At 33.3% G+C, this 17,773-nt stretch overlaps 1 protein-coding gene across 1 annotated transcript in view; it reads right to left on the bottom strand.

Moving 5' to 3' along the window:
- Positions 1–15,004, bottom strand: part of LOC146136281 (anaphase-promoting complex subunit 2-like) — a 31,585-nt gene extending 16,581 nt beyond the window's left edge. Inside the window, exons 1-6 of the mRNA XM_083395479.1 lie at positions 14,836–15,004; positions 11,692–11,786; positions 5,672–5,813; positions 5,352–5,521; positions 1,042–1,186; positions 718–862 (exon numbers count right to left, since the gene is read on the bottom strand). Coding sequence (XP_083251605.1) covers positions 718–862; positions 1,042–1,186; positions 5,352–5,521; positions 5,672–5,813; positions 11,692–11,786; positions 14,836–14,946 — 808 coding nt within the window. The 5' untranslated portion in view covers positions 14,947–15,004. The remainder of the gene's footprint in view (positions 1–717; positions 863–1,041; positions 1,187–5,351; positions 5,522–5,671; positions 5,814–11,691; positions 11,787–14,835) is intronic.
- Positions 15,005–17,773: the final 2,769 nt, after the last annotated feature.

Raw genomic sequence — 17,773 nt, 5'->3', positions numbered from 1 at the left:
AAAATACTAGAGTTCTTCTAAATGTCATAAATGTAACACTTAATTACCTTAAAAATATAAGCGAGTCTCATGTGATCACAAAAAAAGTAAATCCAATAGTGCTACAGGGTTAGGAGTATGTCTGGTGAATTGGAACGTACATAATGTCAAGCCTCTTTACTATGTAAAGTGAAACTGTTTCCTTTAAGTTGTCTAGTTTGGTGATGAGTTACAGATCTTGATTTATAGCCAATGAAGTAACGCCAGTTGTCACATATCTTTACTATAATAAACAATATACATGTTTTTATTGTAAAGGGCATATTGAAAGCTCCCTATTATATTTTTTCACCAGGAATTTCATACATTGAGAAATGATATATAGTTTACAGCGCCCTAAAAACCACAAGGCTTTGTCGCAAAAAACTATCATACCAGGGTTGGTATCGATGACCATTATTAATCTAGTTGACACTCTCCTGCCAAACTCTGAACATATGTAAGCAAAGATTTGAATTTAACAATCTAACAAGCAAATCATGTAAAAACAAACTATAGTTGAATGTACAATAGTACAACATAATAATGAATAAATTCTTACAATATGTATGCTTATTAAGTGCTTAGTGGTAAAGGTCATGCATTTGTGTAGTCCTAAAGGGGGGTCAAAACAGGTACTGAAGCACTTATCTTGAATATGCAACTATAAAAGTTTCAGAACATCTGCTATATATTTACCTGTGATGATGCTGAGCATCTCACTTATCCTCAACCTTGTATATGAAGTAAACATGAAATGTTTTAGGGTTTGCATCCATCTTTTGTGATTGTAATTGTTTTGAAAAAGACTGTTTAACCATGTCCCAACTTGAGTATCTAACCACTAAAGAAAAAAATACTCGCCTTAAAATACTAACTTTGAATTTCTAAATATATTTTTTGAACCATTTTTTTGTTAGTTTGGAACACCAACAAACAGCACACATATTTCAGTTAATTGAATTGAAGAAGGTTGAAAACTTTAAAACCCTAAAACAAATGTTTAACAATTATAAAACACACAATTATCAGTTTTCCTCCATCATCATCCAGCCATCGTTGGTCAAACTCATCAGTGCAATTCTTAACAATGTATGAGTCAATCTCAGTTTCCAACATACGTAGCACTGGAAGCTCACAGAACTTATGTATAAGGTTCAACGAAGGTCTAAAATGTAAAAAGTTATCATATGAAAAGAGGTAAAACATATTTTAATCCTTTATTGGTAATACGCTTTGTATGTGTATTAACAACAGAATCTGGCCCTCCAACAGAACACATAATGCCGACGATAAAAGTTCTAAAATTTATTAATAAAAGCTTGAGAAGCACACCGCTCCGAACAAAAATTAGTCAGCAAGGTCTAAAACTTTAATACAAATATGCATTTCGCCTATAAATGGCATCATCAGTTTGTCTGTACAAATAAATAGTAAAAAATTAAAATATTAAAATATATGAAATACATCCAAGATGAACAAAGACAAAGACAGTCTGCGTAAAAACCGCAACCACTACTGTAAAACAAAAGCATTTTGAAAACTATCGTTTAGTTAAAATATTAGCAAGAAAATTTAGTTTTTAGTTATATTCAACAACATTTTAACAGTATTATGTCTTCATTGGAGCAATATACGGTGTACAGCTTGCAGAATAGTTTATGACATTAGCCTCATCTAGAACTTCGTTTTTGCATTATAGTTGTTTATCTCTGATTCAGACAAATGTTTTCAAACAGTATTGGCTGTCTTTTTCACTTGTGATTTGCAATTATCCCATTTCCTATTTCGATAACTAAATCTTTGTTAATTTTTTGAAATTATTTTTACGTTGTAGGCCTATTTCAACTGTTTACATTTTTCTAAAACAACCAGCATATTGTTTGTTTGTCTTTTTTAAATGACAAAATAACAATAAGCATTTCATGAGTTTTGCATAAATCGAAAAAAATATCTGATTTGTGTTCAACCGGTATAGTCAGTATAACATCTGAAACGTGTGGTTGGCGACGCCCAAGACACTAATACAGTACTTCATACAACAATTTTCAAAATTTTAAAATTTTAGGTCAAAATTTCTCATTTTTTTGGTCAAAAAATAATCGCCCTACTAATAACCATTAATTAAAACAACACTTAGGTTTTGTGTAAAACAGTATTTTTTTTAATGTGTCACATAGTGCAACTTTTAGGGTGAAATAAAAGTTTTGTATCATTTAACACAATCTTTGTACTTGAGGTACCTACATTAGCTATTGATACTACAAAAACAACTAAAGGAATTTTTCAACGCTCCACTGAAGATTAAACGTTATATTTAATTTTGGATACATTTTGATTAAAAACATTTTAGTTTTAGTTCTTGATTGCCAGTCTGTGATTCTTATTTGCCAGCCCGCCAAAAAGTTAGCTTTATTAATGCCCTTTACAAACTAACTTTTTAACCGTATATATGACTTTTTATCTTTTGCCTTCCCGCCAAGCTTATTGTTTTTGCAAAATATTGGGCACTTGTACACATTTTTAAGGTAAGTGCGCCAAATTAGAAAAAGTGACCAATTAGGTTTTACTCTAGCTACAGGCGGACAAAAAAAGTGCTAAAGTTACTGTTCAAGCTTTATGCAAAAAAAGTGCCTGAATTAGTTTGATTTCCAGCTATTACATTTAAGCTATAGACATACAAAAAAGATTTTAAATTATGTTTGCTTGAGTTATGTTTGAACAAAAAAGTGTCCGAGTTTTATTCAAGCTACTTACAAACAAAAAGTAACCAAATTGTTTTTATTCAAACCATGTACTAACAAAAAGAGCCCAAATTAGTTTTCTAGCTATGTGCAAATACCCCCCAAAAAATAGCTTTCTCGCTGTGTGCTAACAAAAAATACCCGTTTTTTTTATATTTTACTAGACAAAACACCCGGGATTGTTCCATACAATGAGCATGATAATCTGCATATCTCTAGAATTTTTCCTCGTAAATAAAAGTAACAGTCATTCAAGCTGTAGGCTCTTCCACCTTTACTACAATGAAAACCTGTGACATATTGTATGTGGGTATGACTAACAAATGCTAAACTGTAAGTTGTAGCAGCAATTGTTCTGTATGATATTTACGTATATACATAATGCAGGTACAAACTGTGTGAAGCGAAAGAAAAAAACAGTTTATCACCTAAATAGCTCACTGCTTTAAATGCTGCAATAAATGGGATATGGTAAACACCCTATAAAATATTATTTTAATAATTTTAACCCTAATAAATATATATATTTGAATAACGTAAGTTCTGGCATTTGTTCTGCTTAGGTAAAATCTGTGTTTTTTCAAATAACTTTAAACTGTAAATTTAAATAGTATATTAATGACGGGCAACCGAATCTCAATGACACTACAGATTTAAAAAATACAACAGATATTGCACATAAAAACTAAGTAAGTAGCATTTTAAAGTCGTTTTCAAAGAGTAACATTGATTTTTTTAGGTGGATGTAATCTATAGAAGTGCGAATTTGCCCTGCCATGAATGAAAGACTCACACAAACATATGTGTTTAATAACATCTGTGATCTAGCCCCTCGGAAGTTGCTTTATGACCAACGATTACGGCTTCCGTATCAATAGTACACCGAAAAGCCATCGCAGACTCGCCGAATCTGTCAATCTATGATGCAAGCAGAGCAAGCCAGAAAAACAACTGGCCTGCAGTGAGGTTCGAACGCACGACCTCCGGTCAAGCCGGGACCGTCGCTCTACCAACTGAGCTATGCAGGCTCAGAGAGGAGCGAGTCGAGACACAACCATGCGCCAATACTTGCACATTTTGTTAGTACAAGCAACTTCACACTGGGGGATCATCAGTCCGTATCAATTAATGAAAGACTCACACAAACAGATGTGTTTAATAACATCTGTGATCTAGCCCCTCGGAAGTTGCTTTATGACCAACGATTACGGCTTCCGTATCAATAGTACACCGAAAAGCCATCGCAGACTCGCCGAATCTGTCGATCTATGATGCAAGCAGAGCAAGCCAGAAAAATAACTGGCCTGCAGTGAGGTTCGAACTCACGACCTCCGGTCAAGCCGGGACCGTCGCTCTACCAACTGAGCTATGCAGGCTCAGAGAGGAGCGAGTCGAGAAATAACCATGCGCCAATACTTGCACATTTTGTTAGTACAAGCAACTTCACACTGGGGGATCATCAGTCCGTATCAATTAATGAAAGACTCACACAAACATATGTGTTTAATAACATCTGTGATCTAGCCCCTCGGAAGTTGCTTTATGACCAACGATTACGGCTTCCGTATCAATAGTACACCGAAAAGCCATCGCAGACTCGCCGAATCGAACCTTCCCTTGGAAGCTTGGAAGCCGTTTCTCGACTCGCTCCTCTCTGAGCCTGCATTAACTCAAGTGTAAAGGAAATTACCAGTGTTTTTTAAACTGATGTGTAAGGGAATTACCATTTTTTTGAAACTGTTGCGACCCTAGAGGGGAGTGAAAAAAAAGACTTTGTTTTTACATATGGTGCTTATATAAATGGTAAAATGAATTACAGTTGTTTGTACTTAATGTTAAAATCCTCAATGAAAAGAGGGGGGAAATTAAGCATTGAATATGCTGTCATACATCTGACATTTTTCAGCAATGGACAAGCTTGCTGCAGGCTGATAAAGATCAAAGGCAATACTCGAGATTACCATACAACAAATTTGCTTTCATATCAAACAATTTGTTAAAAAATTGTTTAGTATATATATATATATGTGTGATAAATTAATCAAAATGGGGTATAGAAGGAGTTTATGGGTTTTAAGAATTTAATCTAAGAAACAAGAAAAGAGAAAATAAATTGCAAATGCTACATTACCCTTGTTTAGTATAAACATCACAAGGTTCCCCTGTTTTTCTTTCTTTCTATTTAAAACTATAGGAACCTGTCTCACTTACGACAAAGCTCCTTATTTCCCTTCCCCTGCCCTCTTGTTTGTTTTTTTGCGACTTGCTAACATACCGACTCACTAAGCAACCGAAATACAAAGATTACCAAAAGGTTACAGCTGAGTGAATTTTTAATTTTAAATATATTTATTCAAAATTGTAGTTGAGCTTGTAAAAACATTTATATCAATAGTAATTATTTTACATCCCAGGAACAACATCTTACACTTGTAAATGCTACATTTAACCCTGGTAGCATCAGGTATTTTATTTTATGAAGTACACACATATGTATATGTAAATTGAATTCCAACTTTAGCTTGTAAAACAATTATTATTTTTATTATTTTATTTTAGTATTATAGAAAGCAAACCATAATTACTTACAGCCATTCTTCAGTCATGTGATAAAAATTTGAAATAACATTGAGATTAAAGTCAACAAAAGAAACCCTCTCTTTATAATCTTTCCACTGTAGAGGTACTAGTTCTTTGTCATCATTTGTGCAAGTACTATTCACCATACAACTTGTGGTTTCACCTTGCCATATTTGAAACTATATAAACATTAGCATGGTTTTAAATCAGCAAAAAAAAATTATGAAAAACTTTATCAAAAGACCCATTAATGATTAAATACATAATTCCATAAGGAAGGGTAAAACATTAAAAACGCTTACATACAAACAGACAAACCACTTTGGTACCTGAAAACAGCAGGCATAAAGTTTAACAAACTTTAAACAATCAGCTTCCTTTACAGACCAAGTTAAGCACGCCTCCAAAACTTCATTTAGCTTGACGTTTAACGTTTCCGAACTCGGTGACTTTTTGACGTAATCAAAAAACCTAAAAAAATTCATCTGATAAATAGAAGGTTATATTTAATATTTTGTTCGAGAAATTCATTATGGTTTTATTGCATATCATAAAAAATGCTTTCTATTTAGTTTGCAAAATATACTAATATGAAGGATAACTTCTAAAGATTTTTACCAGATACCAGAGAGAAAATTTCTCTAAATACTAAAGCTAAATAGTGAATAATTATTTAGGATTACTCAGTTACACACCTTTGTAACATCTGTAAAGATATTATATAATAAAACTGTTTCTACTGTCAGAAACACACTTTTTCAAATTTATTTATTTATGTTACTGATCTGTGATGAAACATTTTTTTGTGAAAAAAATATTTAGGTGGAAAGTGTTTTGCAACAATAGTGTGGAACAAAAATACTCTTTTTTGTTGATGCAGATTTAAGACCTAACTACATGATTTGCTGTTGCAGCAACTAAAGAAAACATAACTCTGCTATCACAGATGCTGCTTCAAACCAGGGCTTTGGAGCAGGCGTAAATGTTAAATTGCTCCGGCTCCAGAGCTCTCTTTTATTGTAGGTTAGCTCCCAGGTCCAGCTCGGCTCCATTACTTCAAAAACTGAGGTTTAAGGATGGACGCTTAATTTGCAATATCTAGCGTTTCAAAATATTCACAAACAATACACTGAAGTATGGATTAGTACTGACTCCACTAAGTAGAAAATCTAATCACGAGATACCAGTATCCAGTAGCCTACTAAAAATAAAAGCATGGTAGGCTACAGCATGCACTAAACAAAGGTAAATATCCACAACTTTACTGCTGCATTAATGGCTACAACAGTGGTTCCCAAACTTTATCTACTCGCGTACCATTTTTTTTTTCGTACAATGTTCTTCTACCTTCTACATTTAGAAAACTTGTCAAAGCTTTTTGGCTATACTTTCGTTTTGACATGATACTCGAGGCTTGCTAGTATTCAACAAGACAACAGAGCTAAAATACGACTAAACTTATACAAAACTAACATGAAAAAAATACAAAAGAATACTTTGTTTTCATTTGTTTATTATTCAGTTTTGCTAACACAAATATTTCTTTTTAACAACTTTGAGTCATTTTCAAACAACTTTTGAGACACAGACACTTAATATTTTATTTTATTCAGGTAATATATCTCATCAGTGTTTTAATTTTTTTTTGTATTCAGTTTAAAAAAACAGAATATGGCTGCTCTGAAATACTCTAAAATAGACCTGATCTACCACAAAATTAGGCGGCTTAACAACAGATGCGCACCTTCAATGACTGGCAAGGTGAAAGGTGCGGTGGCTCTCCTTAAAATGCATGTGCGAGAATTAAATTTTAACCAGGATATTCTAATTGCGCATTATATTATTCACTAATAGGCGCTTTGTGTGAAAATTTTAAAAATGATGCATAAGATGGAAGTGCGTAGGCGAAACAATTGACACAATATTCTTACTCTCGCTTAGAGAAAAATAACTAGCCAGTTTTATTGAGGAATGTTCGTTTTTAGACTCAGTTTGGAAGCACATGAACAAGGATTCTCTGTCATGAAACTCAACAACTCTAAATTGACACTTAGATGAAGTAATGCACTATACACAGCTTAAGGCCGATTTTTCGAGTTTGGCTGAAAACAAACGTTTTAAAAGAAACAGATTTGGCCAATTATGAAAGGTTTGCTCGATTAAATACACAAATGCTTTTGATGTGTAAATAAACGTTTTATTATTTGTAAAAAAACACTATAGCTCGCTTTTTGAAATTGTCATTCAGTTTAATGTTTCATCAAAATTTAGTTTGAATTACACCAAACAAGATTTTAACTGAATTATATTTTCAGTAGGGCAATATATGGTTTCTGCATCTGGCAGAATTAAACACACAGGCCTATTTTGTCGCATTAGGTTGAGCTAAAACTTTGTTTTTTATTCAAATAGTTATTCATCTCTGATTTGGACAAATGTGTTGAACAGTAATTGTTGTGTTTTTTTTGGCGGTGTTTTGCATTTATTTTATTTCCTAATTCAATAATATGCTAGGTATTTTTTTATTTTTTGCAAATATTTTTACCATGAATTTCAACGAAACTGTTGACTCATTATTTTCTAAAATAACAATAGTCTTGTTTTTCTTTGGCTTTATTATAGTTCTTGGTCTTTTTGACCTGCCAAAAATATCAAAGCATTTTTAAGAGTATTGCATAAACCCCCAGAATAAATGAATTGTTTCCACTGCTAGATAGCAGAACATCAACTACAAACTGACAACGCTAAGACACGAATCCAATACTTCATACAACAATGCGCTGTTTACATCAATCTATATATTATTCATAATTTGTGAAATACTTATTTTTAGGTCAAAATTTTTTTTAATTTTTGTTATATAGGCAACAAATACCAATGTGTCAGTATATAATATAAAGACACATATGACACTTTGTGATTCTTTAGAAAAAGTCATGCAGCAAAAATCAGGTCTTCAACCAGTTGCAAGTAAAATCATTTTTTCATGGGCTAAGCTGAAAAAAGTAGCCTAATAAACATATAAATTTTAGGTATTATTATGTATCTTAAAACATAACATTTGTAAACGATTACTAAAATAATTAAGTTTCCTGAACTTTGGAGTTTTGCCTCACCAATTGAAGGCCTTTGTGTGGGCAGATTTTATGCTTTATTTTTTTCATTTGCACCCTACTTCATATTAATTTTTTTAAGCCATATCAAAATCCTACAGTACTATGCCCTACTACATTTTTTAGAGAACAAAATACCTTCAGCACCCCTCAACAAAAAAAATATCCCAACTCTTGTTTACCAATTTAAAACCCCTAACTATCACAAAAAATCCTGGCATATCACCCCGCAGCTGGATACCATGAACATTAAAACAGACATTTTATTTCCAGCGCCATACCAACAGCAGATGAAGAGATTAAAATAGAATTGTAATAATACTGCTGTGGTTGATACTAAAAAAGATTCTGTTAGGTTTATATAGGTAAACCAAAGTTGCTAAAAGATAACAACTGAGTTGTGCATTGTCTCTCTCTTATCGGCTTTTATTCTTCAACGTTGTTTCGCGCATTTTAACTACTTTTTTGTGTCAGTTTACTTTCTGTTTTGTTGATCGCGTGTGTCATTTCCTTATGAAGGCTGTCTGAAGTTAGCCGGAAGGTTGGACAAACAAATAAATACCAGAAGAACTTATTTTAGGATAAAATATAACCCATTAGGCCAAACATCCATTTTGCTTTAACTACTTTTGAACATCAGTTTTTGATGTATATTGAACAGTACTTGCTGTGTGTTTTTCAGTGGTGATTTGCAGTTTTTTGAATTGCTTTTTCGATAATATGATAACTCTTTGTTATAAAGCAATTCTTTTTACCCTATATTTTAACCAAACTGTTTAGTAAACAATTTGTAAAAATATATAGAGTCTATGGAATTTTTAGTTGTTTGTTATTTTGGTATGAGAAAAAAATTAACTAAACACTTGAACATATTCGCATTTAAACCCTGAAAAAGTAATTGTTTTGTGTTCTGCTGGTTGTAGAAGTAGCGACGACGTCAAGACAAGTACTTCATGAAACATTGTGTTGTTTAAATCAATGTATTTCTGATGGGTTAAAACTTTGTTCAAAAAGTTTTTTTTTAAATTTGTTAAATTTTCCGAAGTTTTTCTAGAACAAAAATAATCCCCCTAGTTATAACAAATATAAAACATTCTTTCATTAGGCCTTCCAAAAGGTAACACATATCTTATTTTGCTTAAAAAAACAACAAATCACTAAAACATTAGGGCCAAAATTGGGTGTCAAAGCTCATATAAAAATTGTCTTACAAATTCTAAAAATAATTAAAATAAGGTCAAATGGAGATTACTTACAAATTTTGTATATTTTTAAAAATGGGCTATGATGCATTAAGAAACATCATGCCATATTTATAGCTTCTAACTGCCATGTTGAAATATTTACTTGCATTGTCGAGGTCTTCAAAGTTTAAAATTTTGTATTTTGACCTTCTCTAAAACTAGTAGCCATGGGCTACATGTTTGCTCAACTGCAATAATGAATAGTATTTTTATATCAGAAAACATTCTATACATTCAATGGTCACAATGCATCGCACCAGGAGGTAATTCAAATTATAAGTAGGGATGTTCAAAGTAGAATCCCAGATATTCTAGAATAATAGGTTTCGAATCTAGAATAACGAATCCAGAATAGCGAATCCTAGTATATTTTTATTAAATTATTTAACCTTGCTTTTGTTTGGGGACGAGATTAATCTTAATATACCCTACAGGGCCCACAATCACAGCAATAAATCGCCCAAACAATTTTCTAACATGTGTTATAATAAAAAAATCTTCCATATGTTTAACATTCTTAACAACTGTCATTTGAAGCAGTTGTGTAAACTGTAATGTCAACTGTCCAGGTTGTTGCCCAAACTTATATTTTTGCCAATAGTGAGTACAATGCAACACTGCACACAGAAATCTTAAGCAATTCGGTCCAGTTTTTTCAAGCATTGTTGGGTCTTAGGGCTTATATTTTTACTAACGTGATCTGTTATGCAGTCAAATAATGTACTGCAAAGAATACAAAGTTACTATTGACTTAACGAATTCTTGACAATTACACTGCGCATAACTGCATAACCTCGCTGAATATTGGCCTAAGTTGACCTTAAGTAACCCTATAGCGCATTTCGTGGACGGTCAGCACGTTTTACAACGCAATGTTACTTTTGCAATTTAAGCATTTAGGGAAATTGCGAACTCCACACCAGACATTACACGTTGATCGCTCGCCCAATAACACTTGATTGACACTTAATTATTAGGTGAATGTTATCGCGAGACGCAGTAATTGGTCGTCCGGAAAAACGCTGACACTGCACTACCAGGTTACATTTAAAGCAAGCACTGTAAATTGGTCGCCACAGCGACAGGCCAACCTACCACACGCGTTTGTGTAATCAGGCGCAACAATCCGCGGTAAAACATTAAATTATATTGGTTCCAATTACCCGAAATAAACGGCAGAATTGAATTCAAATCCCATTTGGATTCAATATTCTACTTTAAACATCCCTAATTATAAGTACATACAATTTGTTGAAGGGAAAAAAACAGCAGGTCCAAATTTTACGATACAGTTCTTAACAAAATTACAATGATTTTGAATGTCATATTGATCATGAAATTATGTAATTATGCAATATTAACTAATAAAAATGATCTAAAGTGGGAATGTTTTATATCAGTTATTTTAAAACTAAGGTTGAGTTTTAGAAGTAGTAGTTTGCTTTCCTTAATAATTAACCAAAGTTAACTTAAAGAAATGTTTAGTTTATTACTTTTTAAACATTGAGAGTACCAGCAAGTTTAAAAGAGACTAAAAATGAATAAGTCATGATTAAAAGAACCTGCTAAAAAACTTGACACCTTATTTTTTAGGAATTGATAATGCCTAATAAAACAAAACAGTAGTTCTCAAACTTTACTTCTAGCGTCACCTTTGCAAAAGTTTGTTGGATTTGCGCAGCACCCAGCAATAGGAATTTTTTTAATTTTTACTAAAATTTGTCTATGTAAGTCAATAAATATATTTGTTCACTAAATAAAATTATTATCAATTACGTTAGTTTTTTTTTTTGTAGTAATCTGCCTAAGCTCAAATGAAAATGTCAGTGAATAATAATAACTGCAATTAAAAACGGAATCACAGTGTGAGACTCTTGGAAAATTGATGCTATGCACCAAGGCATTGCGACACACAGCTTAAGAACTAATTCAAGTCTTAGTAGCAAATGTAAGACATTTTTAACAACTATATTAACATTTATATTTGCTTACCAGTTAACAGTTTTGAAAAGCTTTTCAATTGCAGAAAGTAGGTTTTCACATGAAGGATTGACAACAGCTGTAAGAAACTGAGGCATAATTTCATTCTAAAGAAATAATAATTTAAAATTAAGTTAAATAGCATGTTTGGACAAGAAATGATGAAATCATACAAATATTAGTCAAGTGATGCTGCAGCTTGCTTTGCAGATGTAGAGATTAAAATAGAATTGTATTAAGAATGCAGTGGTTAATACTAAAAAAGATTCTGTTTGGCTTATATAGGTATACTGTTAAAACAAAGCAGCAACCATTGTCATGTGAAACTTACAATGTGTGCTATGATGCTAAGGTTTTTTAGCTACGCTTAGTATTTAATTTTTAATAAATAATTTTGACAAACCTTTGTTAAGAAAATGTATAGCATAATGCTAAAATAGTTTTACAACTTAAAGGTATACAACAATTCTAAAAAATGGACCAAAGGTTTTAAACAAATACAAATCCAAGAGACATTATATCCATCCATGTGTTCTGTAACTATGTACAAATATTTTGGCATTTTAGCTTCTCATTTCAAGGCAATTTTAGCCCCTCATTAAGCTGTTCCTGTTTGCACTGTATAAAATTATTCTTAAAGGTGTCTCTGTTTCACAATGGTAAGGCTTAACAGAGACAAATCATTATTCTAAAAAAGGGAATGATGCAGCCTAAACAGTATGGCCTTTACTATTACTGCATTAAGTCCACTGCGCAAAGTAGAACAGATATCTCCATGCAAATGCATTAACAAGAACACCCAGTTCAATGTCTGAAGGAACATTCAATAACCTAAACCCAGCGGCGCAACCTCCTCAGAGAAAACTCGGTGGAAGGTAGTGTTAGTGGGTTCAACATCATACAGCTAAATGTAGAAGGTATTTCCACAAGCAAGCTTAAAATCTTCGAGCAGCTCGACAACAACAACAACAACAAAGCCTTGTTCAACCTACTTCCTAAAACACATCAGACAATCTACCAAACTATTACATTATAACTATGTGCTGGCTGGATTCCCTTCAACCTAATCTCACAGTTTACAGAGTTGGACATATGAGAACCCAGTCCCCCATGCACCATTAAATATTGCGTGGCTTTGTTCAAACGTTCACAACAGTTACTTCATGACTGTGTAACTATGTCCCTCCCAGTGTTCCAATTCCAATGTACTTAAGCTAGTGACCTTAACTGCAACCATACAGCATGAGGAGACAACTCAAGCAGCAGTGATGCCCGTTGTCACTTAGGCGGGGCCTTACTTTTCTCAAATGACAAGAACACCACTCTACCTGTGAACTTTCTATCTCCTAACAACAACAATGTGATTCAAGAACACCAATCCTCCTGTAACGAACTAATAGAAACATCTCAAAGGACCATTACATATGGCTACGGTAATAACTAAATGCCATGTTGGAATGCTTAGTGAGACTACCTTTACTGCACCTTGTTTGGCGCTGCCCAAGGTATTGAGTCAGATGCAGCAGCTACAGTACTACCCACACACCCTAACCAAGAACGTGGTTTCCACTGGACGAGGTGGCGAAATCCATCGACTTACCACACTCTAGCTGGGAAGGCATACTTTTACAGGACATTTTAGCTGTAGTCAGTTTTCTGAATGGCCTATGTCTAGCTTTAAACCTTGTTGCAAAATACAGTGCATGTGGTTTGCAATTGTGGTGCAGAGAAACAGAGAGCAAACCACACAGACTCACGATGCCCCATATACTGCTCATCAATTGGGAAAAACCTGACATTCTTGTACAACAAGACTATTCGCTAGCTGCTTGACTGTTGGCCAGATGTCTTAACTGGGAAAATAAACCGTCCATACATAAGAAGAATTCTAAAATGTTTGATGTTTATTACAAAGATTGTAGACGTTGAAACATTAGAAGAAAATAAAATTGAACTTTTCAGCCCTAGGTCTATTTTTAAAAACCATAAAAGTTATTTCTCTCTTGTAACCATAAATATAATATGTCCATGTCTCAAATGTCACTTTAAGTATATTTTTAGGGTGAGTAAGAAAAAATTTTAAATATCTATGTAAATATAGGAAGTGAAAACAGTGAAAACTTGTTAAACCATGTCTTAGTTGTGTTTGTAATTATCTTCAATATAAAACTAAGAAGCTTTTTCAACGTATCTAGGTAAATGAAACAAACATGTTCAATGACTGTGATCTAACCCTTAAGAAGTCATCTTTGTTATCAACTTTAAATGCACTAGTATCATAGAAAACTGAAAGCCTTTAAGAGACCAAACTAAACTTGAACCTTCATTGAAGGACTTCAAAAAGCCAAAGTAAAACCGCACCAAATATTTAAAGTAACTTTCACTAAAGCCAAAACTGTTAAAAAAATAGGATTTTCTGATGTTTGCAATATATTTCAAAAAATAAATTGGAAATAAATAAACAACAAAGCTTTGTATAACCTTTATTTGTTAGCCTAATTTTTTATGATAAAATAATTATTTTTAAACAAATGTGAAGCAATAAAAATATTTATTAAAAGTAAAAATTAAAAGAGTACTTGAGAAATAAACTGTAACTAGGAAAATAACCCTGCAACAGCGTTTATGGAAAACAGTGCATATTCATACAACTAAATATAATATTTTAGAGGTTTCACAATTTTAGGTTTAACCCAAGTTTATCATGACTGGACCTTTAAAACAGTTAGTATAATGAACATTTTTTAACCAGACAACTGAAGCTATAGATTTTTAAAAAAAAGCTTTGAATTTAAACCAAACACGAACAGCTAAAAAGTCAAATGGTCCCGCTTTTCAACACAAACAAATCCGTGCCAAAACTAGTTTTACTCCACCTCTGAGCATATAAAAAGCCTAAAGTAGTATTTTTAGCTATGATGACGATTAAAGTCTCAAAAGTTATGCTGGATTAAACCGCTCTTTTGACAAGTTTGGTTAAGGTTACTGCAAAATATTTAGTTCCGTTAGTACGACAGCTTGTAATCTTAAAAAAATGGATTGGTTTAAAAAAAACTTAGTATGAAACTAGTTCCTCAAGACATAAGATATTATTTAGGGTTAGTTATACTTCCTGATTTTTTTTTTATATTTAGTGTTTTTATAATTTTGGCTTACCTGAAGTGATTTTTGAAAATAAATTAAAACAAGGTCATCAAAGAATTGTAGAGTGTCTGTTTGCTTCATTGTGTTTAATAGCTCATTTGGGTCATTAGGTAGGTGTTCCATTTCATTCCAGTTGCACAATTATTTACAACAAAATCTTCATGAGTAACACATTACACAATACTATAAATATAGCTTGTTTTCACACAAGAAATATGTATTTTAAAACGAAAATATGCTTCCAGCTAAGATTATACATGTTGTTACTTGTGATTACAGGGACTACCAAAAAAATGTTAGCACGCTGTCTGCGATTTCTGTCCTACTAAATTGTTTTTTACAAATGATTTAACCTATGTGTGGTAACAAACTTATTTTATGCTCAGCCTTCATTGTTTACCAGACTATTGAATACATAAGATATATTAACATGTGTAAGTTGTTAGTTTAATTCAGGGGTCTGCAAATACTTTTTGGCATGATCCAAAATTACTTCTACCAAGGTCTTGCGGCCCCAATACGAATTGTTTTCAATAAATTAGCTTTGTTAAATAAGTTAGTAACTTATTGTGTTTGTATTTATTAGTATTGCATTTTTTTCTTTTAAAAGAGAAAGGGTTCTGTAACACAAGCGAAAAGAGGCCTTGAGTTTTACTACGTGTGATGTCTCATTCGTATGACAAATATAGCAACCAATATGTGTTCTTGGAGTTGCAGCCCTATCAACTCCTCGCCATAACCCCTTCACCCTTGTCTGCTACTAAGATTTCTTAGTGCAATAATTACTGGCAAGGTGTGTAATGACTTTTTAGCATGTTTTGTGCAACATTGATTCAATCTTTTGGAGTCTTCAGTTTGGCCAGTCACTTACGTTGATGCAAAATTTAACCCCACATAACAACAGTTTAGTGAAGTTGTCAAATTCATGGCAGATTTGTTGAGAATGACTTGTTCAGATGCACTGCTGGAAAGTATGGCAGATCTCGACGAGACCTCGCGGGTGCACGGCCAAAAAAATCCGGGTGACCGGGTGCAACTAAGGTCAAAAAAGTGCACCTCAGGTGCACATTCTTATTTTCTGATGCACTCTGTATTGCATACATTGCGCTGTAAACGTACTCCGCACAAGCGTTTTACATATTTGGGGTGCATTTCAGATTTTTTCGGGGTGCACTTTTGAAAAGTTGAAAAAATCTTGCGGGTGCACTTGCCATACTTTCCACAGTGGTTCAGATGTAGATGTTCAGTGCGTTTCTTTCCTTGCAGCTTACGCCTCATTCCTACACCAGCTTGCTGCGTAGCCACTACCATAGATCCACATTTATGTAAAATGGCCATAAAAGAGGTCAGCCGCGAAAAGTCGCTTTGATATTATGCTCATTGCATTGAATCCCGCTTCACAAAGGGGTCGTGACCCACAGGTTGGAGACCACTGCATTACACTATTGTTTTTAAAGTGCCTATCCTTAATCATTGTTAAGACTTTAATCCTCCAAGGCTCTAACCATGTACCTTCAATGATTGTATGTAACAAGTTTTTTTCTACAAAATAAATGTTTTCAGTTGTCTTGCAAAGGTAATCTTGTGTTTTTGGCTTTAAAAAATGTTCAATATAGTTTATAGAGCAATGTCTTAAGCTAAAAACCTAGCGCTGGCGGAGCAAAAAAAATGACGCCAATAATGTTTAAAAAGTCAGATTTATTGAATTTGGCGCCATCTGTCAATCCTGGTTGTTGCTTCACTACTACTATAGGTGGAGCTTATTTTCATAGGGGAATTTTCGATTTGTTTCCACATAGGGGAATTCCCAGTTTGATAATTTTTCTGCAAAATTTTGAGGGCGTTTGCGAGACCCACAACTGTAATTATAAATCTGTTGTTGTGTGTGAATATTGTTAAGGGAGCTACATGCGTAATGGCATGCGTACATTTAGTCTGGCAAAGCGTTTATGATAAATATACGTTTAAAATGCCCTTTAAAGATCTTAAAACAAGGAAAACATGTATTTCTTTAATTCTGTCGGCCAGTGACTCCTAACCAGGGGATCGCAAACCAAAATGGGTTCACAAGACGTTGTCTGGCGAGTCTTCCTGTAACACGATTACTCTTCTCTGTTATAAATTGCCGAAGTGTTGCTTTAGTGTAATGGCCTTTGTCTATACATAGGCTTATCATAATATACGGTTTTAAGGGATTTGTCACGGCGCCCCGATGAATTACCATTTACCTTATGTGCATTTTAATTTTTTTGGGTTTAAGAGTAAATCTCAGATAAAGTCTTTAGATATAGAACGAAAATACTCTGACCAAATGTTCAGTCGAAAACAGGATAAGGTACGGTATGACGTAAGGCTTAATGCATTTGCAACAATAAAAATATTTTATGCATCGTTTTGGCATCTATTGACCTTTTTTATTTTTGGAAAAAGACGAAGTTTCATAATGATGGGACAGTGTGTTTCGCAAGATGGGACAGGAAGAATCCACTGTTTTAAATTGATCAATTTGTACCACAAGCATTCAACTTTAACTCCAGCTGCTACACTTAGGCCTACATTGTTTTATTTCGAATACGTATGGTTTTTGTCAAGTGAAGTTTTACCTGCATTTGCAATATTTCCGTAAAACTATAACGCAACCAGCTTAGAACGTCATACGTGACGTAGAATTCACGTTCATTTCTGACGTCACAATTAACTTGTTATAGACAAATTTTAATGTAATTTCAAACGTTTGATTAACGTTCTTTCGTAACGTTGAAACAAACCAAATACAAGTTATTTTAAAACATAAATCACGTACAAAAAACGTTGTTTACTGACGTCAAAACTAACGTCTTCTCAGCCACTTTTGACGTCGTTTAAAATTTTTTTCAATGGTATTCTTTAAAAAAATTGTGGCGCACCACAATGTAACCTGATTATAACGTCAAAGGTGACGTACGAAAGT

This window comes from Ascidiella aspersa, chromosome 8, assembly GCF_963924565.1.
Source record: "Ascidiella aspersa chromosome 8, kaAscAspe10.2, whole genome shotgun sequence".
In the NCBI taxonomy this organism is placed as follows: Eukaryota; Metazoa; Chordata; class Ascidiacea; order Phlebobranchia; family Ascidiidae; genus Ascidiella; species Ascidiella aspersa.
Note: the sequence above shows the minus strand (reverse complement) of the source record. Positions and strands in the feature narration are given on the sequence as shown.